Source organism: Chenopodium album, chromosome 15 (genome assembly GCF_948465745.1).
Source record: "Chenopodium album chromosome 15, dcCheAlbu1.1, whole genome shotgun sequence".
Taxonomy (NCBI): domain Eukaryota; kingdom Viridiplantae; phylum Streptophyta; class Magnoliopsida; order Caryophyllales; family Amaranthaceae; genus Chenopodium; species Chenopodium album.
The window spans coordinates 40623734-40646233 of record NC_137848.1 but is presented as its reverse complement, the minus strand read 5'-3'; the positions used below and the strand labels follow the sequence as shown (position 1 = coordinate 40646233).

General features: G+C 37.8%; 2 protein-coding genes across 2 annotated transcripts; one reads left to right on the top strand and one right to left on the bottom strand.

Annotated features, from left to right (window-relative positions):
- Positions 1-1778: 1778 nt before the first annotated feature.
- Positions 1779-13305, bottom strand: LOC145582225 (purple acid phosphatase 23-like). The gene is made up of 7 exons (XM_081639231.1): positions 12966-13305; positions 12626-12817; positions 6269-6605; positions 3508-3725; positions 3174-3364; positions 2310-2591; positions 1779-2101 (listed from the first exon to the last, which is right to left on the bottom strand). Exons 1-7 carry the CDS (start codon positions 13222-13224, stop codon positions 1967-1969), a joined length of 1614 nt encoding a protein of 537 aa, XP_081495357.1. The 5' UTR covers positions 13225-13305; the 3' UTR covers positions 1779-1966.
- Positions 13306-21648: 8343 nt separating this feature from the next.
- LOC145581163 (uncharacterized) lies at positions 21649-22176 on the top strand. Its single transcript, XM_081638221.1, has one exon. The coding sequence runs from the start codon at positions 21649-21651 to the stop codon at positions 22174-22176; it is 528 nt and encodes a 175-aa protein (XP_081494347.1).
- Positions 22177-22500: the final 324 nt, after the last annotated feature.

Here is a 22500-nt window from a genome sequence, read left to right as displayed (position 1 = left end):
TGATTATTATGTTGCTTGATGTTATATTCATTGTTATTGCTTGATCACACCTTTTATGCATGTTTAAAGGGAATTTGTACTTGTAATCACGCTTAATAAGATAATTAATAATCTTGTTTAGGCTAATTTGATTATAATTCAAGTGATCACCAATAATAGTTTTGTTTGTGCATTAAATTCAACCAACATAGATAAACAGGTTTAGGGTTAACCTATTGATTGCATGTAGTCAGAAAGCGCGCATGAATATGAGAAGAATAAAGTAGAGGCCTATTTAGGGCAGGTTCAATCTCTTTTAGGTTGGATTTGTACCTTCATCCCCGAACCCTATTTGGTTCAAGACCTTTTGGAGTTGACGGTCTCATGGATCGTTAAGGGGTGTAACCTTCACCCTGTGAACGGTTTACAAGTTCCTAAAACTTGTTGGCGACTCTTTTGCTCTAGCTTCCTTCCCTTTGGACGCCACCATGCTTAAGTGCATGATCACAGTGGGGCTCAAGTGTGGGATGACTTGAAATATTCCCTACACCTTGGTAAAGCCGAAAGCTAAGAACGTCGGAGGTTCCGTTGTCGACTAAGTTCAGTTTTGGTCAAAAGCATGGTAGGCTATTAAACTTGAATGTTAATTTATTCTGATGTAGTAGAGCAGAGATTACTAGTGCCGTTATAAGTCATTAATCAAAAAATAAGTGAACATTAGTTGATTCTAATACTATTTTAACTAGTGTTATTAAAAGCGTTCGTTGGTATAAAAAAGAATATCAACCAAGGATTTGTCGGTATCTAAAAGAATACCAACAACGAGTTCGTTGGTATCATAAAGAATACCAACAACAATATATAACGATACCAACCTAGAGTTGCTTGTATTGTAGGTTATTAGAGTCCTCGAGGATGCACCTTATTAGAAATTGAGAGATTCTCTTAACTGAGGTAGTAATATTTTCAATTTCTCTCCTTAAAAAAAAACCTATGGATCTAAAAAAGAATTACAAAATTATAATGCACCCTTCATAAGTGATGCCTTTCATATTGTGATTATTTAGTTTTTTATTCATAAATAAATTTCTTAAAATAAAAAAGGCTAGAATATAGCTAAAATAAAACCCTTAGTTTAGGTGACACCATAGTTGAGGTGATAAATGTTATTTGTGTCACATGTGGTTGTGTGACATGATATTTAGAGAAAAATTAGAATGTCAAGTGTCGTTTTGTGGCAAGCTACGAAATCCAAGTTTATATATTTGTTTAAGATTTATCTACAAGATGTCATTAAATATTTACAAAAGCCCCACTTATGTGTGTACCTTTTACAAATAATGCCTAGTTTATCAAATTCAAACAGATGACTACGGTTAGTTTGTGTGTGTTTAGGTGGTTTTATCATTCACTTCGGTCCTCCAGTGATAAGTGACAAGGCGTGTATGTGGGTTTGTTTCAGTGCGCTGCTTCAGCTTCAGTACTCATAGATTTCTTTTGTTGTTTGTGTGTGTTTAGGTGTGTGTGGTTGTTTTTTTCAGTTTCCTTAAGTTGTAATTTGCTTTTATTTATATATTTCTCATTGTTAAAAAAATAAAAATAAAAATAAAAAAGACTAAAAAAAAAGACTACGGTTAGACCTACACTTTCATCAATTTGAGACTTTCCTACTATAAATAACTCGAAGAACAAAATAATCTTACACTTTATTGACGGTGATATGGTGTAGCAGCTCAAATCTAAGATCCTTAAATCATTTTATATATTATTCGACGAAATCCTGCATGATGTAATGTAACAAAGAAAAAATGACCTGATTCAGGTAATAATGGATATAACAGTCCCAAAGGACAGAGAAAAAGGACATAGTATCAAGGGCCTTCACAAATCACATATGCTTCCATATTCCAAAAAATGGTGAATAGTTAACACAAATAAATCGATAGGCAAGATAGCCATTTGTTTTATACAAAGAATGAGCCTCGCCTTAAAGAATTACTTGTCCAATGGGGTTGCAGGACTCTGGCTGTCGGACAATATATATTTGATCACCTCGTACATCATCCCTGAACACATCCTGATTCCTGTGCCAAGTCCATAATGCATGCGAAGTATTCAAGACCTGCATCAGATAATGATATAGTTTAGTTTAACTAATCAGAAAAGAAATATTCCTACAGAAAGTCATTGGCAAAGACTATTCTGTCGAATGAGAAACCATCCAGCAGCTACGCATAAAATAAGGAAGAGTTCATTTATACCAGGTTACATTTCAAGCCAGTAAATTTTATTCTAGTCAAAGAGATTTCTTAATTTACATGCAGACTCACCTCAAGTATTCCGTGTCCGAAACTGCTCTCCCTGAATGCACTCCACTCAGGCTGTGTATCCCAGCAAAATTTTCCCTTTGCAGGACCTGAAGAAAAATTTAGATGGCACACTGGACCAATTTCAGGTACGTTGTCACCGGGCTTTGGGCACTTCCCTGAGTCATCAGCGTGATCAACATCAACTTTCTCGATATTCCCTCCATCTCCAACTGTTATGTAAACAGGACCACACGGATCCAATGTGTAATTATAAACACGATTCATCCGCTCATATGCATGAACCTGATTATACGAAATTTAGTTAGGATGTCAATAGTTAAAACTTTGTATTTTGTACTAAATTTGTTTCCTGATGTTGCTTGATGCCTTCCCAAGTTAGCCAGTACATAAATTAGTACGTCATGTTTCGTTAAAATTATCTATGGTTCTTGCTTTCATCTTACTCTATCAGAAGCTAACAAAATACCAGTGAAGGTAGACAGGCAGTTACCTTAAAGTAGTACAGTAGACATGACACATGTTTAAGGGAGAAAAACACGATATTTAGGTCAAATCATTAAAAAAAATTCTGTGGATATTTACTGAGCCTATTTTGGTACTTATGGCATCTTATTAAAGATTGAAGACACCAAAATGCTAAACTAAAGTTGTGCATAGTAGGTTTATGTGGATAAAGGAAATACATCAAGGGACTGTTGGTCTTGTGAAAATAAAGAGCTTAATATGCAAAGTTTGCAAACTAATTTGCATGCATCACTAATATCAAACAAGTTTCTAATTTCAGACAAAGACTTCAATATTCCTTATAAATCATCGACTATTTGTACTTTCTTACTTCTAAGAAAAGCTGCTTTGCCAACTTACATGACCGGAAAAGACAATGTCAACTTTATACTGGTAGAGGAGTGCTTCCAATTCTTGTCTCATGCACTCAAATTCCTGATAGTGCGACGAATAGCTATTATACCAAGGAGAATGCCATGCAGCAACCAGCCAAGGAGTTACATCTCGGTTGACTTTTTCAAGGTCCTTCACTAGCCAAGCATACTGAGCACCTATAACGAAAGTGAGGAATATGACTGGTCAACTATTAAACCAATAACTACCACTGATAATTCAAATAAAGAGCCAAAAGTTGTAGATAAAAGAGCAGTTGGACAGGCAAGGAGAATACAATTATGAAATAGCTAAAACTCACTCGTCCTATCATAATCCACATAAGCTCCCAACATAATGACATGAATACCTCCAGCGTCAAAAGAGTAGTAGAAATTAGATTTCGAGCCACTTTCCTCTGAAGGAACAGCAAACCTTGTGAGATACGATTTAAATGTTACCCCAGCAGCTTGAGGCTCAATCTCATGATTGCCTTCAATAACCATCATTGGGACATTGGATATTAGAGGCTCCATAAACCTAGATTCAAAGTTTCAAAATCATAGTCCTTAAAACGAAAGTTCAAAAAAAATATGACACTTTTAGCATATCATTCAGAAAACAAAAATCTTATAGTCAAATGCTAACAAGCATTTGATGGAAAAGTTCTGATTCTATCTTATTTTATATGGTATTGGATGGAAACTGTATCAGGTGGTGCTATTGCCAAAGTTGGGAACTAGCGCATAAATTTTCATGTTTTTACTTGTATTACCCACGTTCATCAATAAAATTACCTAAGATATTAGAAACAGTGCTAGAATAATATATACACAATATGAAAAGAAAACAAAATGAAAGTTCATGGAAGTTTTGCACACAATGTATAGCTTTCACAAGAATAAAATCAACATGGCCCATGGTATCAACAATTAGCATTTTTAAGAGAAAAATTCGTCATTAGGCAGACTTACCCACAAAAGCAGAAACCAGACACCAATTGATTATGGTACTACCAAAGTTGTCAGAAAAAGGATTTCACTTTGGATAGATGGAACTGCTAACAGAGTGGCATTGCCGCATTGCAACTATATTGTATAGCTTATAAAGCTTACAATGATCGCAATATTAGACCGCAACAACTGCAAACTATCCGCACTGCCAACAAAAATGGTTCTCCATTATTGTGATCACGGCTGGAGATCTAAAACCATGGCTTCATGATACTACACATTTGCTAAAATTTGATAATACTATTGTATAATAGTAATGGGTCTAATAACTGATCATATTTGAAGTTTGCTAAAAAGTAATCCTATAACTCTATGAATCAAGCACTAAATATACTGTAACATCACTTAGTTTTCTAGGATAATGTGAAAGTTTGTGACGGTAAAAATTCTAACACTTAACAGTCTTATAAAACAAATTACAAAACAATAACTTGTTAGAACAATTTTGTCAATAAGTTGTCATTTTAGGGTCGAAACTTTAGATCATAGAATAATAATATCGTATTAATACTCTGATACTTCAAATGACAGCCCAATGAGTCACAAAGATTCTGCACTTTTAAGATTCTAATTAGAATCAGATCGTCTGGATAGTATTGGGATTGTAGTATCGTAAGATTCTAAATTTCTATTATTCTAATTGCTATTCTAACAAACATGGATAGTACATATGACTCATCTTAAAGTTGACATTACAGTTGGATGAACACAAATGGTGATCCACAACCAATTGTGCATAACATTTGAATGTGGGATCACATTTTGTTCATATATCCAGCCACGTCGACAAGGTAAAGAGCAAGGTATCCATCCTATACCCAGGTGTAACATTACACCCTCTCACATTCTTCTCCCTATGTGCTAGAGCACATAAGCTTGTAATGAGAAGAATATGAGAGGGTGTAAAATTACACTTGGGAATATGATGAAAATTGCTAGTAAACTAAAGTGTAATTTTAGTTTGTAGTATTAAAAAATTAATATATGTCTCTAGCAATTGCATAAAGCTCAAGAAATTTATAGAACTAATACATGCTGCTTGTTTTTGGAAAAAGCTCAAGAAATTAATGAGTTAGGTGGTTGGAGTAATTTGGTTGCGGAAACCACTACATCAAAAGAAGGTTAATTTAACCAAAAGGAGAGAAACTTCTAGAATAGAACTTAGAAAAATCTAGTGCATAAAATTAATATACCAAGACCTAAGGGAATTGTCATCCTTTGACTTGCCTGCCTAACAAGAAAAATTGGCCATGGGTGATAGGTTGATGAAGCGGCTATCAGGTGCATAAAACCAGCCTTAAGGGTTTTTATTATTTTTTTTTTTTTTTTTTTTGGCATCATTTGCCTTGCTTTACATGGAAGATTGACTATGGCTGGTAGCTTGCACAAGCTATACTTTACTAACAGAGCAAGATTAAAGTGACCACCTGTGGTTTAGTACTTTAGTTTTACATTCTTCTCCAGAAAAATTAATTGTGTCGAGCATATGTATGGGAATAGATGTTCCGCAATCTCTCAGCTAATAGAGTAATAGGTAGTAGAGAGTAAAGTTTCCCTCTTTTTATTTAGAAGCTCAAGCCAACAGTGATATTGCTCGTGAGACACAGTCATAGGAGCTATATATTTAAAGTGTAAATGTTTGCCAAATTCTCAAATGATCTAGGATATGATATGCTTGTGGGTTTCTATCCTTAAGGAAAAGGCCAGAGTGATACTGCTCACATGTAATATCTACATTGTAATTTCTACAGTTTACAGTATAGAGCACCAAGAATTCTGGGAAAAATGAGAATTTGATCCTTAGTTACCTAACTGGAATCAATCCTCTGTATATTCCTGTAAAATGGATAGTCATGGTCATCATGGGTACAATTTTCTCTTAGTCTTTAGTACTTAAGATATAATATACGACATATAGTAAAAACATAAATCAAAGAACTCCAGCGCTTCTTTAAAGTCACAATTTTTTTTTAAAAAAAAATGTTTTCAATAATCAATTTGACAAGGTGGAACAACAATAAGGTGTTGCCAAAAAACAAAAAACAAAAGAGAAAAAAGAAAAAGAATTACCTTCCCCAACCATCCCACCTTGGTTGATATGACTCTCTAATGGGTGCATCAGGGAATGCACAGGAAAAGCACGAAGCTCCTTCCCCACCTGTTGTACGATACTGATTTGCATAAGCCAAGTCACCAACCATCAGTACTAGTGACGGATCATTCTCAGTGACATGATCAATAGTTGTTGTAGAATTATGAGTCAGACCCAAATCTCCTATGACAGCAATACGTTGAGGATAAGCATTAGGTCCAGGTAAAGGAAGAGTTTCGAAGGTATGCTCTTCACTCATTGCAGGGATGGAACTATCCCCACACTTGTAATAATATCTTGTTCCAGGTTCAAGACCTACAACATACAGAAATACAGCAACCTTACAGCTCAAGATCTAACTTATTTGCCCCACAAGAGTATAAGACGAAACAAAATGAAATAAAACTAGAGAGTCATTGCCACATTGAGAGTATTTGTAGGATTACCAATGAAACAATTAAGTGAAGCATCCTTCAAAAAACTATTTAAATGAAGTCATACTTTAATAAAATTGTTTATAAGCTATTAAGAAATAAAGGTAGATCCCTAAGCCAGTATGCTTAAATTGGTGAAATGTGAGATCTCATCCATAAAATGTTTTCATACTTAAACATGAAGAGCCCAAAGGGTCCAAGTTTGATCTTTTATACACAACATTGATATGATGTATGACAATATCTGAAAATGCCAAGAATCAGCCTTTTGATTTCTAGAGTAGTCATAGTTGGGATGTAAAAGGCATACACTAGAAAGAAGTAAGAATCACCCATCAACTAAACACTTCATTGGATATAATGATCCATATAAGGATCGCAGGCCCCATTCAATAATTACAACGTAGCATGGAACCCTAGCAATAACATGCATAAAACAAGCAAGGAACTTTGGCCAAATAATAAGTACCAAAAGCATGGAACAGCAGCCAAATAACATGCACCAAACAAGCATGTATCAGTGGTCAAATAGCTTAGTAAAAGTTTCCAAAGGGTGGTATCTAATACAAAGTGCTTGAGACCAAACCTTGGCTGCATCATTTCCCTTTATTACACAAACCAAGGAATAAGAAAGAACAAAGGAGGTGGCGATGAAAATATAAATTTTTTTTGATTGAGCAAATGGAACAATTTGAGCTTTGCAAGCTAAGACTCGACTCTCCTAACTAATAAGGCACAATAACAGTAACAAGGTATTTGAGAAAATAGCTAACGGGGAATGGGGCGTTTGGTATGAGAATAGGGAAGAATATGGAATTGATAGAGGGACAAGGATAAAATAAGTCCATGTTTTGTTCACCTTATTTTCACTTATTCCAAGGAAAATAAGTTCAAATACAATATGCTTGGGATATATATTTTCAAAATTTCAAATAAGTTCAAGAAAAATAAATTTCAATAAGTTCATATAAGCTCGGATAAGGGTTACCCAAGTTCAATTTACAACTATAACAAGTTCTTATAACTTTTGATAAGTTCAGATAAGTAGATAAGTACTTGAAAAAAAAAGGCAAATAGAACACTCACAAGTATTTTCCCATGCATGGTAGGGGACTATGGGTAGGAGATAATTGTAGAATAAGTAGCAAAGTTACTATTACTCTAGCATTCTCTTCAATTTCTTACCTTTTCATTAAGGATAAGATTGTCTTTTCGCACATGATTTTTATCCCTCCCGTTATACCATCCCTCCTTACTTGGTGGCAAATGGAGGGGTGGGGGGGTGGGGGGGGGGGGGGGGGAAGAGGAGCTATTCCTATCTCTCCTCTAATCCCCATCGCCTTAAACCAACACTAGATTTCTTCTATCCTAACTTTCTTATCTCTGTCTCTTCTATACATGCATATCTAAGGTTAATGGAGTGGATGAAAAACAGAAAAAGTAGTGGAAGTGTATGTTTTTGATGAGAAAGTAAAGTGTTGGGACCATGGGCCATAAATGGATCAGAGCATAATTTTAAGGATACCCCAAAGCAGAAAATGGTGCATCAGACAGAGGAAGTAGACATATAGTTTGCACTAAAAATTTTAAGTTCAAGAACTCCACCCTTTACCTTACTCATTATTGATTATTATGTACTACTCAAGAAAAATTTGCTCTTCATATAATGTGAGTGTGCCCCCCACCCCCCCCCCCCCCCCCCCCCCAAAGTGATGCTCCCATATATGCCACATGCTAAAATGATAGACTCAATACCGCAAGCAAAGAACTGCAGGCACATGAGAAATAAGTTTAAATAAACAAAGTGAAATTTCATTGCCAGTGTTCAGTGATGTTTAAAGTTTGTTTGTTTGTTTGTTTTTAATTTATTTTTTCTCTAGATAACTATAACAAAGGCTATTACCCTTGATCCTCAAGAATCACATTACCCAGAAAATGGTAGAAAAACGTGAATCAGTAGAGGAAATAGATAAGAATCTCTCAAAACATGTCAAATTAAGGACAAACAAAAGGGGGCAAAGAATGAGACATGGGAAGTGCTGTAATAGACCATACCAAACCTCCAGTGGTCCTCACATATGCATGCCAGAACAGGACAAAGCAGACCCACTATGGTGAATGCTCCACTATGGCAGGTGCACACAACAACACTATGGCAGCAGCATTCAGTGGCCCAGGAGAGGGTGAGACTGTACAGCTGGAGAATGAGACAAATTGAGCAGCCAAATTAGGTCACTTTTGCTTGAGTAGGTTGTATATAAGAAAGGAAGGGGAAGATTGAGGCAGGCAATGTTTTGAGTGAAATTCTTGGAGAGTTGTGAGCTAAAATCACTGTTGGAGAGTGATAGGCTAAACCTATCTTTGTAAAAACCCATTGCTTATGAATGAAAGCTGCAATCTTTCCCTTCTAAATTTCTATAATTAACTGTGTATGATTGTTGTTGCTTGAATCCATTACAAGTGCACTCAGCCACTTCAAAGCTCCTTGGTGCTTGCTGATACTACTCATTGCGGATATGAGGGAACTCATTTGGTAAAGTCTTATTAGGGTGTTATCTAAAATTTCAGGTCAAATCCTAACTCGCCACCCCTCTCTACGTCCACAGATAAAGAAATGGTAGTCGTAACACATCAAATGCTTGACAAAGTTTATCACATTTTAAAATTTATTACCAAAAATTTAGACATCAGGATGCTTTGTGGGTGAAGGAATGATGTTGCAATTTGGGATTCAACACGAACACTAATCACAAAGGGTTCCCACAACCATCACGCATCCAATTCCCACGGCAGTATACGTAAATTGTAAGTTAGTAGCAAAAGGCAATAAACTTAAGCTCAAATTCCCTGTTAGCAATCTACCTATCAAGCATTTAAGAAGCATGGCATCATAGCCACTTTAAATTCACATATTGCTACAATATATACGACATTTCCCTAGAAGCATATGATTGGTTTCATTGGATTAAATGTTTACCAAAGCAACCCAATTATAACGGAATCCAAGCACAAATCTGACCAAATAAACACGACTATTTTAAATAACGAACAACTTTTGACACTAAGAACAAGTATCATTTACAAGACACCATCCCCAAGCTCACAAACACCATGCTCATCTACATCAGGCAGAAAGTCTCTAGAATATTTGATTTTTGGCTGGTCAATTTACAAAGTTCTTTGCTCATTAACTTTAATAAGTATCATTCTAGATGACCAGAACTAAAGACTAACACATTTATTAAACCTCGAATAGTTCCATCCCCTTGGTAGATGCAATAGCTTTACACGGGTTTTTAAAAATAATTTAAGAAAAATAAAGGTGAAATGGGACATGTAGTTAGGAACAAGATTGTTGGTTGAAATAGAACTATTATTTGGGGACAGGAGGAATACATAAACCTAATTTTCTTTTTCACCCTTTAAGTGCTATTACTGAAACATGGGAGCTCCATCTATAACCTCAACCACATAATTATTTATATATTTGATAACTATCAACATTCGACATGGGAAAAATTCAAGTCTCTATGGAATTTAAACGTACTTATTGATGACAATATAGAGCTCCTTTGATGCTCTCTATCAACTGTGTCTAACATGAAGAAAATCATGCCATGGTATATGTTCAAAAGGTTGGCTAACATCTTCATGAATCTCAAGACATGAAGCCAGAATAGGAAAGGATTATACATTTACTTCCTCCATTTTTTGTTGAACAACTTACACTTAAATCAAGCTTTTGATTGAACTCTAATCACCCTTTTTTTTTTTTTTTTTTTTTTTTTTTGCGGCAAGATAAGCTGCTTCGACATTACTTTGGCTTCCATTTACCTCCTAGCTTAGTTAGCTACAAGTAACAGCGATATCATGCTGTTGTATATTTGTATTGATACTTCCCATCCTTCTCACCCAAACCAAAAATCTTGTTTATACCTTTTTTTTCAGCCATCACCATGACTAACTTAAGGGGCATGACTTCTCAAATATATGCTGTTAAATTTCAAATAAATAACCAAAAGGTGAACTACAACCATCAGCATGATAATTTCAAGTGAAGAGCTTAATGGTCCAAATTTGGTTTCTTTTCATAAACCATTAAGGTTCCTTTCAAAAGCATACATTTTTGGGTGTGGATAAGAATCTAATTCTGTGGGAAATATGAACCAACCTGATTAAAATTTGCCTCTACCAAAACTTTAATGACTATTCTCGTAACATACAGTGACTGGTTTCTGATTGTATGCCAAAGTATCTATTAACCATCAAAGATTAAAGAGTCATACAAGTCCAATCGCTAGCTTACCTGAGTTAAGCTTACTTACTACATAATTAGGACTAATTTTTGCAAGGACGAGAAATCAGAGCTAGGCGCAATTCTAAGGCTGACAATTTGATAGGAAGAAATTCAACTTGAGTAGGTGCACTTTTTAAATTCTACAGACCCTCATTCTTGACTTAACTATTGGAACGTTTCTCAGTTTAGCCCATCACTTGACTCGACCTCGAGTAAAACAAACTAAGGCAACCAAACAAATACAACTTCAATTAAAATATAGCAACTTCTTAATTTTGCTAGCACTTGAGGTTTTCGAAGTATTATGTGAGATCTATAATGTTACTTATGAGTCATTCCCCATTTACTTTACTAAATTCTTATACTCAGGCTTGCTCAGAAACTTTTCAAGTCCAGCTAACCAAGTTAACAGTGTTGAACTTGAAATGATCAGTCAAGTAGCTAGTTAGCATGTTGACCTCACTCACCCCTAATTTGACAAGGACACATTAGCTTCTGCAAATTGAATTGGAAAGAGGAGTACCAAGCCCAGAATAGGGGGTCGAAAAGGGTATCAACTAGTAAATCCCCATAAATTTGGGCATTGCAGTTGGGGTATAAATGTGCTGTTAGCCTCCTCCCAGCACCTACATTTCACAGACTTCCTATCTACCTTGCCATGTTTTTTACAAGTTTTCAAAACCTTGATCCATTACGGATTTTCAAGTATGACCGACTGATCCTCGACATCAAAATGTTCAACATATCTTACTCACAGACTTTGATCTGATAGAGTCCCTAATAGTTTAAAAAACATAGGACCTATCTATATACTCAAAAATAATGCAGCAAGTTGCAGTTAACTTCATTAATACTTGAATGGCACTTTTGCTGTATAGTTACTAGTTAGTTCTAAATGATTGATGGAACCACTGCAGGCCCTTAAACACATAACTGAAGACTACTGTAATATAGAATTAATTAAGTGTTAAGAGAAGTAAAGAATTCCTTTTGACGGCTCATAGGCCTTATTACCTGAGGCATATAGTTATGAAAATAAGACGTATGACTACAGAGTCCAACGATATCAAAAATAAACTGCTATTAAATATGTAAATATGATTTGGTGAAAGACAGAACGGGAATTATATCCTGCGAATTTCGAGGACGTGGAATAATATTCTATTGCAAACAAAAGAACTTGACCAATTATGTTATTATGTTATTCAACAGATACATTTTGATATTTGACAAGCTTTAGTTGTTACTGACATTAGTATTCAGCTAAAGACCGGGAAATCAGAGAAGATGGAGCTTCAGAACCTCATTGAACAACACAACATATTTGTAGAGTAAAACCAGCCCTCAGAGGAGTTGGTCTATTTTAACAGTAACCCATAAAAATCAGAAACTTTAACTATCAAAATCTTATAGCTGGATAAACCAAGACAGATAATCATTAATTACTACTACATTCTAAAAAATAGTAGATTTTATCCACCAATTTTATTTGACAAACAAACTCAAAGATTCATTCAAAGGAGAAACCACATAAATAACTTGATAAAAACTAATCACAATTACAAACAACTCAAGCAAATTAAAAGAAACAGTTGAATTCATACCTTCAAGTCTAACATGATGAATGATTCCTGAAGTATAATTTAACAGACCTTCAAAAGGGTACAACTGGCTGTAAACCATAGAAACCCCACTTTTCTTAATAGTATAATTCCCACCACCTTTTCCACACCAAACTTCACTTCCAACACTTGATGGGTCTAATTCTGTCACATTCTTACCAATTTGAGCTTCACCTATTACAATCACAACAACAACAACAACAACATTCATCAAGTGATCAAACTGATAGAAAAGCAGTTATGTCTCGACTATCGAGGGTAGTACTCAAGACCTGAAATCAAATCCCGGCTCGAAAAAAACAAAAAAAAAAAGAGTATATACCAGTAACCCAAGAGACCCACATTGAAGTAGGTGAAGAAAGTGCAAGTGAAATTTGTTCAGGAAAATGCCCAGTTACATTTCTCCTTATTCTTGGATCATCCAATGGCAAATCAGTGCTACCTCGCCGCAAAGAGGGATCAAAACGACGAGTTTTGGGGTCGAAAGGGCCTTCCAAAGTAGTGGGTATTGCTCCCATTGCAGCAAAACAGACCATAAATAAATTGAGGACCCATAACAATAATTTGAACTGGAAATGCATTGTGCAGAATTTTGGTCTGCTGGAAATGGAAGAGGTGAAGGGGATGTGCAGAGTTTGAGAACTCCATTGATGTATAATTGGAGGAAGAATTTGAATACTGATTTGAGTAATCTACAGAATATTCGTGCTAAGATGATTTTGACAACGTTGTTTGGTTCGCACGTAGTGCAACCGATGAATTTTTTTAGTGTGGACATTGGACGGTCGGTCGTTATGGAGTAGAGCGGTTAAAAGCTGACCCGACCCGAATCCGATTATTAACCGATCCGTCTGAACTTAGAAAAATAATGACTTAAATCAGATCTGACCCGACCTGAAATCAACCCTAAACCCGAGTTAACCCAAGTATTTGAGACCCGAACCCGAACATGAACCGACTTGGAGATGACTCGACCCAAATATAACTCGTAAATTATTGACTTGAACTGAACCTGACCAAAATCGAAATTGACCCAAATCCGTTTTAATCCGTCAAAATCCAAATTTAACCCGACCTTAATTCAACCCGACATGTTCCTATCCTGACCTGAATTTAACCCAACCTATTATTGACCTGACTCGAAATTGATCAACCCAATCTGTTACAAACCCGACCCGAAATCAACACGACTTGTTATTGACCCGTCCCGAAATCAACTCGACTTATTATTTTATACATCTTTATTATTGTAGATATTGACTACCTAAATAAAGATATATGCTATTTATATTGTAATCTACTTGTAAAGTCATAACTTCGTAAGGCTAAAACTACTTTATGTTAATATTGAAAGTATTTTGTCTTTACTTGAATCGAACCCGCAAATTTTAGACTTGAACCAAACCCGACTTGATTCCAAGAATGACCCGACTTGGAAATGACCCGACCTGAATATAACCCGCAAATTATTGACTTGAACCGAACCCAACTTAAACCCGAGAATGACCCGACCTGATTATAACTCGCAAATTATTGACTTAAACCGAACCCAACTCGAACCCAAGAATGACCCTAACCCGTTTTAACCCAAGAAAACCCGAATTAAACCCGACATAGTATTCACCCGACCCTAATGTAACCCGATCTGTTATTAACCCGACCGAAACCCGATAAGATGTATGTGTAGGAGTTTAAAGGTACTATAAAGCGGAAAAACATGAATCATATTCATAAAACACCTAATCCCAAGATCGCATGCATAACACACAAGACACATGATCATACCTTTGAAGCGTGAATTCCATGTAGCAATTCGACAGGCAAATTAGGGAGAAAATAGAGCCCCAAGCGTTACTCCTCTACTTAGTCCACGGGATTCGAACGAGTCGTCCACCAATACTAGATTGGTCGAGTGAAATAGGAAAACCGCGATCACCACCTTTAATGGACTGAACCGACCACCACAAACCACCACAACCGGTGTCGAGGAGGAGGAGAGAGCCGTGAGAGAGAGGAAGTTTGAGAGGGGTTTGGCCTCGTGTTTGCTATTAATTAGGGTTTGATCAAACTGATCACTGAATTGCACTAATGAAAACCTAAGGCATTTGTCTATTTATAATCCTATTATAATTAGACTAAGTCACGAAGCCCAAAACCCTCCTTATCCTCTCATGCTCGATCTAGACCCTTTGTGTGACCTTATAGGATCCGTCCAATTGGGATTTGGCCTATTTTACTAGCCCAAATATCTTTAGTACCTCTAGCTATGATATAACGACGACTTAAATGTACGAACTTAATTATCTTCATAATTTGATCCATTTATATATTTAGTAATTGCATATGATGATGAAGACATAAATCCTTTAATCTCCCACTTGTCTGAGACAAGTGTGCCTTCAATCTCCCACTTGTCTGAGACAAGTGTGCAATATTCAAATTCCTTAAGTCAATATGTGTCGATTTGATAATATGATTGCATCACATGTCGAGATCATATTAATCTACAAATCATTTCTTGTAATCTGAGTTCGAATTACAAAACCAAATGATTACTAAGTAATGCATTTGAATGCGGCCACGTATTTTCTGAATTCTCCCTCTTCAAGCGGCCATGACATATTCCCTAATTTAATAGGTAGACTCAATCCAATCTTGTAGCAACAAAGCTCCCACTCAACTTTTGAAGTAACCAGGAAACATCCTTTATAATCTCCAGTTACGGGTAGACGTTTGAATGTACCATAGTTAAATCAATCATTGAATAGAATCAATGTTCCACTTATGTCAAAGGAATCCACTAATATATCCGGAAGCTCTATACTTGAACTTCAAAGTAGGTCAATAGTTCGATCATGCATCATTCATGCATATCCAAGGGATTGACCGAGCATCACTATGCCCCTATAGCCCATGAAAGTGCGCTATCCAATTAATCTTACATGCTAGTCCATTTATTGAAATCATTTATGTCCACTTTAATGATTTCGAGCTAGGAATTTAAATAATATATGAATTTTGTTCACCTGTGGGGTTTCATTCACCAGGTCATCAACCTGATGAGCCCATCAATTCATAATTATTTTGGACATTTTATTTAATTTCCAAAACCATAATTAAATAAGAGAAATGAAATTTCTGTTTAAACATGATTCTGCAAATATATGCATTCCTTATGTAATATGTTTTCTCAAAATATACACAACTTGAATTACATACTTGCTACAATCCAAGACTTTAATATGACTTTCATACACTACTAGAATTAAGGCCATTTCCGACAGAAAAAATCCCTCTAAAACACCCTGATTTCCGTCGAAAATTGTGTTTTCGACAGAATTCCGTCGTAAAAGCGTTGGTGGGAAAAACGACCTTTTTCGACAGAATTTCTGACTGAATTTTTCTATCGAAAGCGATTTTCCGACACCTGAAAAGTCCGTCGGAAACTTCCGACAAATACAAATCCACCGGAAACTCCATCGGAAACCGCTGCCAAAAAAAAAAGCTGCCCTACCACCAGTATCACCACCAGAAGCCACCACCACAACCAAAACACCACTAGTTACTCCCCAGCCACCACCACCGCTACCAGCCCCCACGTTAACCCACGATTTAACCCCATTCTCCAAATTTACCTACAATCCTAACCTTAAACCCACCACCACCTTAACCCACCCAACCTAACCCAGATCTGCAACCTAAATCAAACAATCCGGCCTAACAACCACCCGAACCCACCCACCTAAAACCACCCAAAAACCAGAACCACAACCACCTGAAAATCACAACACAACAATTAACTTAACAAAAAATCCAGAAATAAGAAAGAAAATTAAAAACAAGAAAACATACCTTATAAACCGAAAATGGCCTTGATTTTCAACTCGAATTTGGTTTAAAACGACCAAATTTGACCATGAAAACTCTAGATTGATCTAGAGTTTTCATGGTCGAATTTGACCATGAAACCTTTGTTTTTGCCAAATTTTGCGAATATTGTGACGAAAACCACTAATTCGGCCATGAAAACCACTAATATTCTTGCGTGGTGTTAATTTTGAAAAAGGAGAAGAGGAAAGGAGGGAAAATCGCGAGAAAGAAAGAAGAAAAGGAAGGAGAAGAGGAGATAGAAAGACGAAGGAGAAGGACGAAGGAGGAAAGAGAAGGACGAAGGAGAAGGAGGAAAGAACAGAGGAGAAGGAGGACGAAGGATAAGGAGGAAAGAGAAAAAGAGAAGGAGGAGAGAGGGAGAACAAACAGAGGAGGAAAAAAGAGAAAGAACGAAGGAAAGAAAGGAGGAAAGCGGCGCCTCTTCCTAAACCAAGGGTTCGTGGTTTTTTTTTTTTTAAAAAAAAATACTATTTTAATGGTTTCGAAGGATCTAATTTTCCGACGGATTTCAATTCCGTCGAAATTTAATTAATTTCCGACAGATTTATCCGTCGAAATTTTACGATGGAACTTAAATCCGTCATAAATTACCTATTTTCCGACGGATTTAAGTTCCGTCGGAAATTTCCGATGGATTTTATGACAAATTTAATGAATTTGTCGGAAATATCCGACGGAATGTAAATTCATCGGAAAATTAAGTTTTTCCGACGGAATTACGTGTCCGTCAGAACGTATCCGTCGGAAATCAACTGATTTCTTGTAGTGATATCTTGGTCTATGGAAGGGGTTTAATAAATAAGTAATAATCTCACTCATAATAAAATTTTACAGATCATGACATCCCTCAAGTCATTGATCTCATAGACGAGGTGATATCTCATATCTATTTGTTTGGAATTGTGATGTGACCCCGGCTCCTTTGTTTTGGCAAAGGTGTCCTTTTAGTCACAAGACAATTTGATTCAAACTTCCTCTTTAACTACTCTTACTATAGCTAAACATATTCTGACATTAAGCATGCAACAGTGTTATGCTTTTAACTCTTCAAGCTCACTGTCCTTCTCCATTCAGACATAAAATGTATCTAGATCAACATCTAAAGTCATCTTGTCTGTTTGGAAAACTTGCATCCGTATAATCTTTTGACAACTTGTTCACTTTTACCATCATAAACTAGAAACATTCCTTTAGTGCTTCTCAGTATGCGTATCTTGAACTTTCTTTAAACCTGCTACACATGCACAAGTCATATGTAACATCTTGCTTTGTGCATATCATGGCACATATAATGGACCCTTTTGTAGAAGTATAAGGTACACTATCCATACAACTCAACTCTACTAGCTTTTGAAGGCATTGAGTTTTACTGAGCGTAATACCATGAAACATGGGAAGACATCCTCTCTTAAAGTCTTACAAAAGTAACAGAAATCCCCAAGCCTTTCATACTTCAGGCCAATCCACTTTGTCGAATTACTACCAGTTGCTATTTTGACACCCCGTCTTAGTGGCTTTTCAATGTTGACCAATACCTTCACTCGCATCGCCTTTTCCCATCCTAAAAGATCACTGTCATCAAAATTCAATAAAACCACCCAAGTTATCCCTTATCTCCTTAGCGAAGGTCACATTACGCATACCAAACGGAACTTCTAACAATTAAATACAAACGGTGAAGTTCAAAAGACAACATCAGAGGGTTATTCATCCCCTTCAACTTCCTTCAATAATAGCAGTTGATTGTCAAAATCCCATGGCCTTCTCTCAAGCACCTTTGTCTTATCATCATCATTAAAGAATTGGAAGATATAGAGGTTCGTATCGATCACACGAATGGCTACATTATCAGATAAACGCCATAAATTCTTCATGACTCTCTTCATCGCTTTAACATTATACGTTTTTCTAGTCAACAATTTCCCTACCAAAGACGGAGCAACTCTCAGTTTTTCCATCCCCCCATCAAAAACATCCAAATTGCCCCAGCAACTACATCCTCCTCTTCCGTAAGCTTTAGTTTGTCCCATTCACAAGCCAATTCATCCACTATTGACACATGAGAACCCATTAAAGGGTACAAGGATCGAAAATCAGTCACAAAACTAGAGAATTTTTTGAAAAAATGACTTTTCGCTCAAACCCTAATCGCCTCTCTTCACCCTACTCGAGGGACTTAAAAGTATAAATATAATTTACTCTCAATACTTGATGTTGTTCGATAAGCTATACTTCACCACCTCCCCTCACATGTAAGATTCCTCTCTAGCTAATTCGGTCACATATGATGTCTTCATGAGGCCAAAGTACATGTTCATACTCCCCTTCACATGGATCCAATTCAATTTGGCCTAGAGTGTAACACCCTAGAAATCCCTTTCTTTTAAAATACCTGTTTCGCCCTGTTTAAAACTTTAAATAGGAAAATCTAAGATATTACCACCACCGTGAAAACGGCTAAGGCAACTATAAAAAAAACACAGCGGAAGACTCTCCTTTAAAATATTTTAAAACCACTCAACTTAAAAATTCAACCAATCGAAAGCAAAGTCAAACCAAAGTAAAATAAAGTCAAACCTACAACTTGGAACCATTGTAGGCCCTTAACAAAACCAATTCAATTTAAAAACCTTTATGTTAGTCTCGCAATAGAAATATCATAATATAAATAAAGCAATAACACATCATAAACTTATGGAAACTAGCATGATTCGCTCTTCACTCATGCCCATCATAAATATGCTTCAACACCTGAAAAGCTTCTCTCTACTTGTTTCCACTACTCTCCATTAAAAATGGGTCATCATAGGGCCAAGGTAAAGACAAGGCCAACAAACACACAATCAGTAAAGCTGAGTACATAAGCGTAATTAAACACACTAACATGAATTTACCTATCAACACACAACTTATCTTGTTGCACCTTGTTTAGGGTGAAAATACCCCATGCACGTGGACCAATCCCGTAGCGACACGTGGCCCAATCAAAAGGTGACACGTGTCACTCTAGGAAGATGCCCCGTGTCCAAGGCATAAAGAGCCCCTGAAATCAGCATTTAAGAAGGCCTTATTACATCATGGCCCAAATCCCGAGAGATCTTCATGAAAGCCGCAAAACGGCGCCCCCATATTACACGTGGCATTGCGTGATTGCGCAGCCAATCACATCACGGAATTTTAGGGCACAAACCCTAAAGGGGCACAAGCTCCCACCCCTATAAATACCCCAATCATTTATGATGGGGGGGATCACGAGATTACATAAAAAGAGCGTAAAATAGCTCCAACTTCTCTCTACTTTCTCTCTCTAGCCTTTCCGTTTTAGATCTCTAACTTGATCGTTGGAGGCGAATATTCCGGTAAAGGAATATTCGTTCATTTTGCAGGTGTCCGAGTCTCATTGCCTGAAGAGCGTGACCAGTATCCGAGGAAATCCAAAAAATACCCGAAACATTTGGCGCCGTCTGTGGGGATACTCGTCCGTTATGGCAATAGATGGTCAGACACTTAATACCGGCCCTCGTCTAGGTGAGGACGGTCATGTAGAGGATATAGCCCCTACAATTATTGCTGCTTCCTTGCAGACCACACTCAACAAACTTCGGAAGGAGTTTGAGAGCATCCGAGCTTTTACCTCTAGGCAGCCGCCCAGAAAAGAGGGAGAAAGAGCTCCAAAGAAAACTCAGAACAGAGTAACCAATGCAACAGATGCTGGGAACACCCCATTTCGCAGGCCGAATAGAAGGTCTCCTAGGGTGCCAAGAACGAATTTGTCTAGTCTGTTGGCGAAAACCCAGTCGGCTGGGGGGAGGGGCAGACAGCCTCGAAGAGAGGAAACAGAGCCGTCTCGACGCTGGAAGGACACGAGAGACTACCTTCGGCATAAACAACGAGAACGTGCCGCTTACTCAGACACAGCCTCCACTCCCACAATGCCGGATGAATTCTCCAACCACTCTCTTTCCCAGCATAGTAACTCGGCCATCTCCGGCAGGAGTCAAGCTGTGCGTACTCAAACTCCTATTCTAGTGCAATCGCTTCAGCCCCCCCCCCCCAGGGTTTCACCGGCATTTTGCAGCCGAGCCCCCGGGTCTTCGGACAATATGGGTCGTTCGGTCAGACGCTCGGCCAGACTCGTTATTTGGCCGGACAGCCTGTGCAACCTCGGCCAATTGATTGGCAGATGCGCTTACTAACTCTTGGAGATAAGCCGCCTCCGTTTTCACAAGAAATTTTAACTGCTCCTCAGCCGCCGAAGGTAAAAAGTGTACTCGTGGGAGCCTATGATGGTACGGGCAATCCAGAGGAACATATCACTTCGTATAGAAACCTGATGTACTTACAAAGCGTAGATGACGCTACCTGGTGCAAATTCTTCCCGGCCACTTTGAAGGGTGTGGCGCAGGATTGGTTCAATAGCCTTCCGACCGGGTGTATCAATTGCTTTACCACTCTCAGTTTGTTGTTCGTGGGAAATTTCTCTTACAACATACCTCCTCGAAAGACAAGTCTTAATTTGGCAACAATTTTGCAGGGAAAAAATGAGGGCCTACGGTCGTACGTCTAGAGATTTAACCATATTTAAAGAAAAAGCCCAAATCCATAATCTGTCGGATGAAATGGCTTACTCTGAATTTCTCCGGGGATTGAGGCATAATGGTTTTAAGTTTGACCTGGTAAGAAAAAAGATTCGGACATACACAGGTGTTCTGCGGGAAACCGAAGCCTATATTGAGGCAGCCAACTTTTGTTCTCTTACAAAAGCAGAGGCACCGACCAAGGGAGCTGAGAAGAAACAATCTACTCAACAAGACTTGGCTGGAAAAAAGAAAGATGAAAACAAAAGGAAAGAAGTCTGGGTGGCCGACGGCCAGCAGTAGAAATCCAAGAAGGTCAAGACGTACGAGCCCCAGTATGAGTTCAACAAGGACTGTTACTCCATCCTGATGGAAATCAAAGACGAATTTGAATTTGAAAAGCCCCAGCCGCTAAGAGGCCCGGCTCAGTATAGGAACAAAAGAAAGTACTGTCATTACCACAAGACTGAACCTTTCCCCGAAGTAACCGTGTCTGAAGATGACCGGAGGGAGGTCAAAGCCCTGCACAATGATCCTATGGTGTTTATTATGAAGATAGCCAATTTGAAAGTGGGCCGAATACTGATAGATACGGGCAGCTCATCCGATATCATTAGCCTGACTGCCCTGAAGAATTTGAAGTTCCCAGAAGATGCTTTGAAGGACATCACTCACCCCTTGGTAGGATTTGGGGGAAATATCATTCACCCAGTCGGGCAGATAAATCTGCCAGTTCGATTCGGGCAAGAAGGAGAAGGGAGGGATATGGTCGTTCGATTCTTGGTAGTGAAAGAATTAACTGGCTTTAATGTCATACTCGGCCGTCCCACCCTAAATGCTGCAAAGGCTGTGATCATCCCCCATTTAATGTTGATGAAGTTTGAACGTTCGGACGGAAAGATTGGTTCGATTCAAGGGAGCCAGAAAATGGCAAAAGAGTGCAACCAGTTAGCTGTTAAGCCAACGACTCGCGGACATGGAAAGCAGTCCGAGTTGAAGGGGGAAGACCCCCCACTCCAAGCATACCAGGTCGACCAGAAGCGAAAGCAGGTCACGAGCGACTAAGCATAGCAACTAATGACTGTTGGCCGGCGTGAAGAGCTGAGACCCCAGCCGGCCGGCAATCATCAAGCTGTAGTGCTTGACCCCGATCAACAAGGTCAGACAGTCAGTGTCGGCAGTAAGGCTCTGGGTCTTCTTGGAGACGAGTTAGTTCAGCTGTTGAGAGAATTCAAGGATGTTTTTGCGTTCGAAGTCAGTGAAATGCCAGGCATAAGCCCTAACCTGGCCGTGCATAGGTTAGCTGTGAACCCAGCCGATAAACCTGTCTGCCAGAAGAAAAGAAATCATGGAGAAGAGAGGAATCATGTGGCCGCAGCTGAGGTGAGA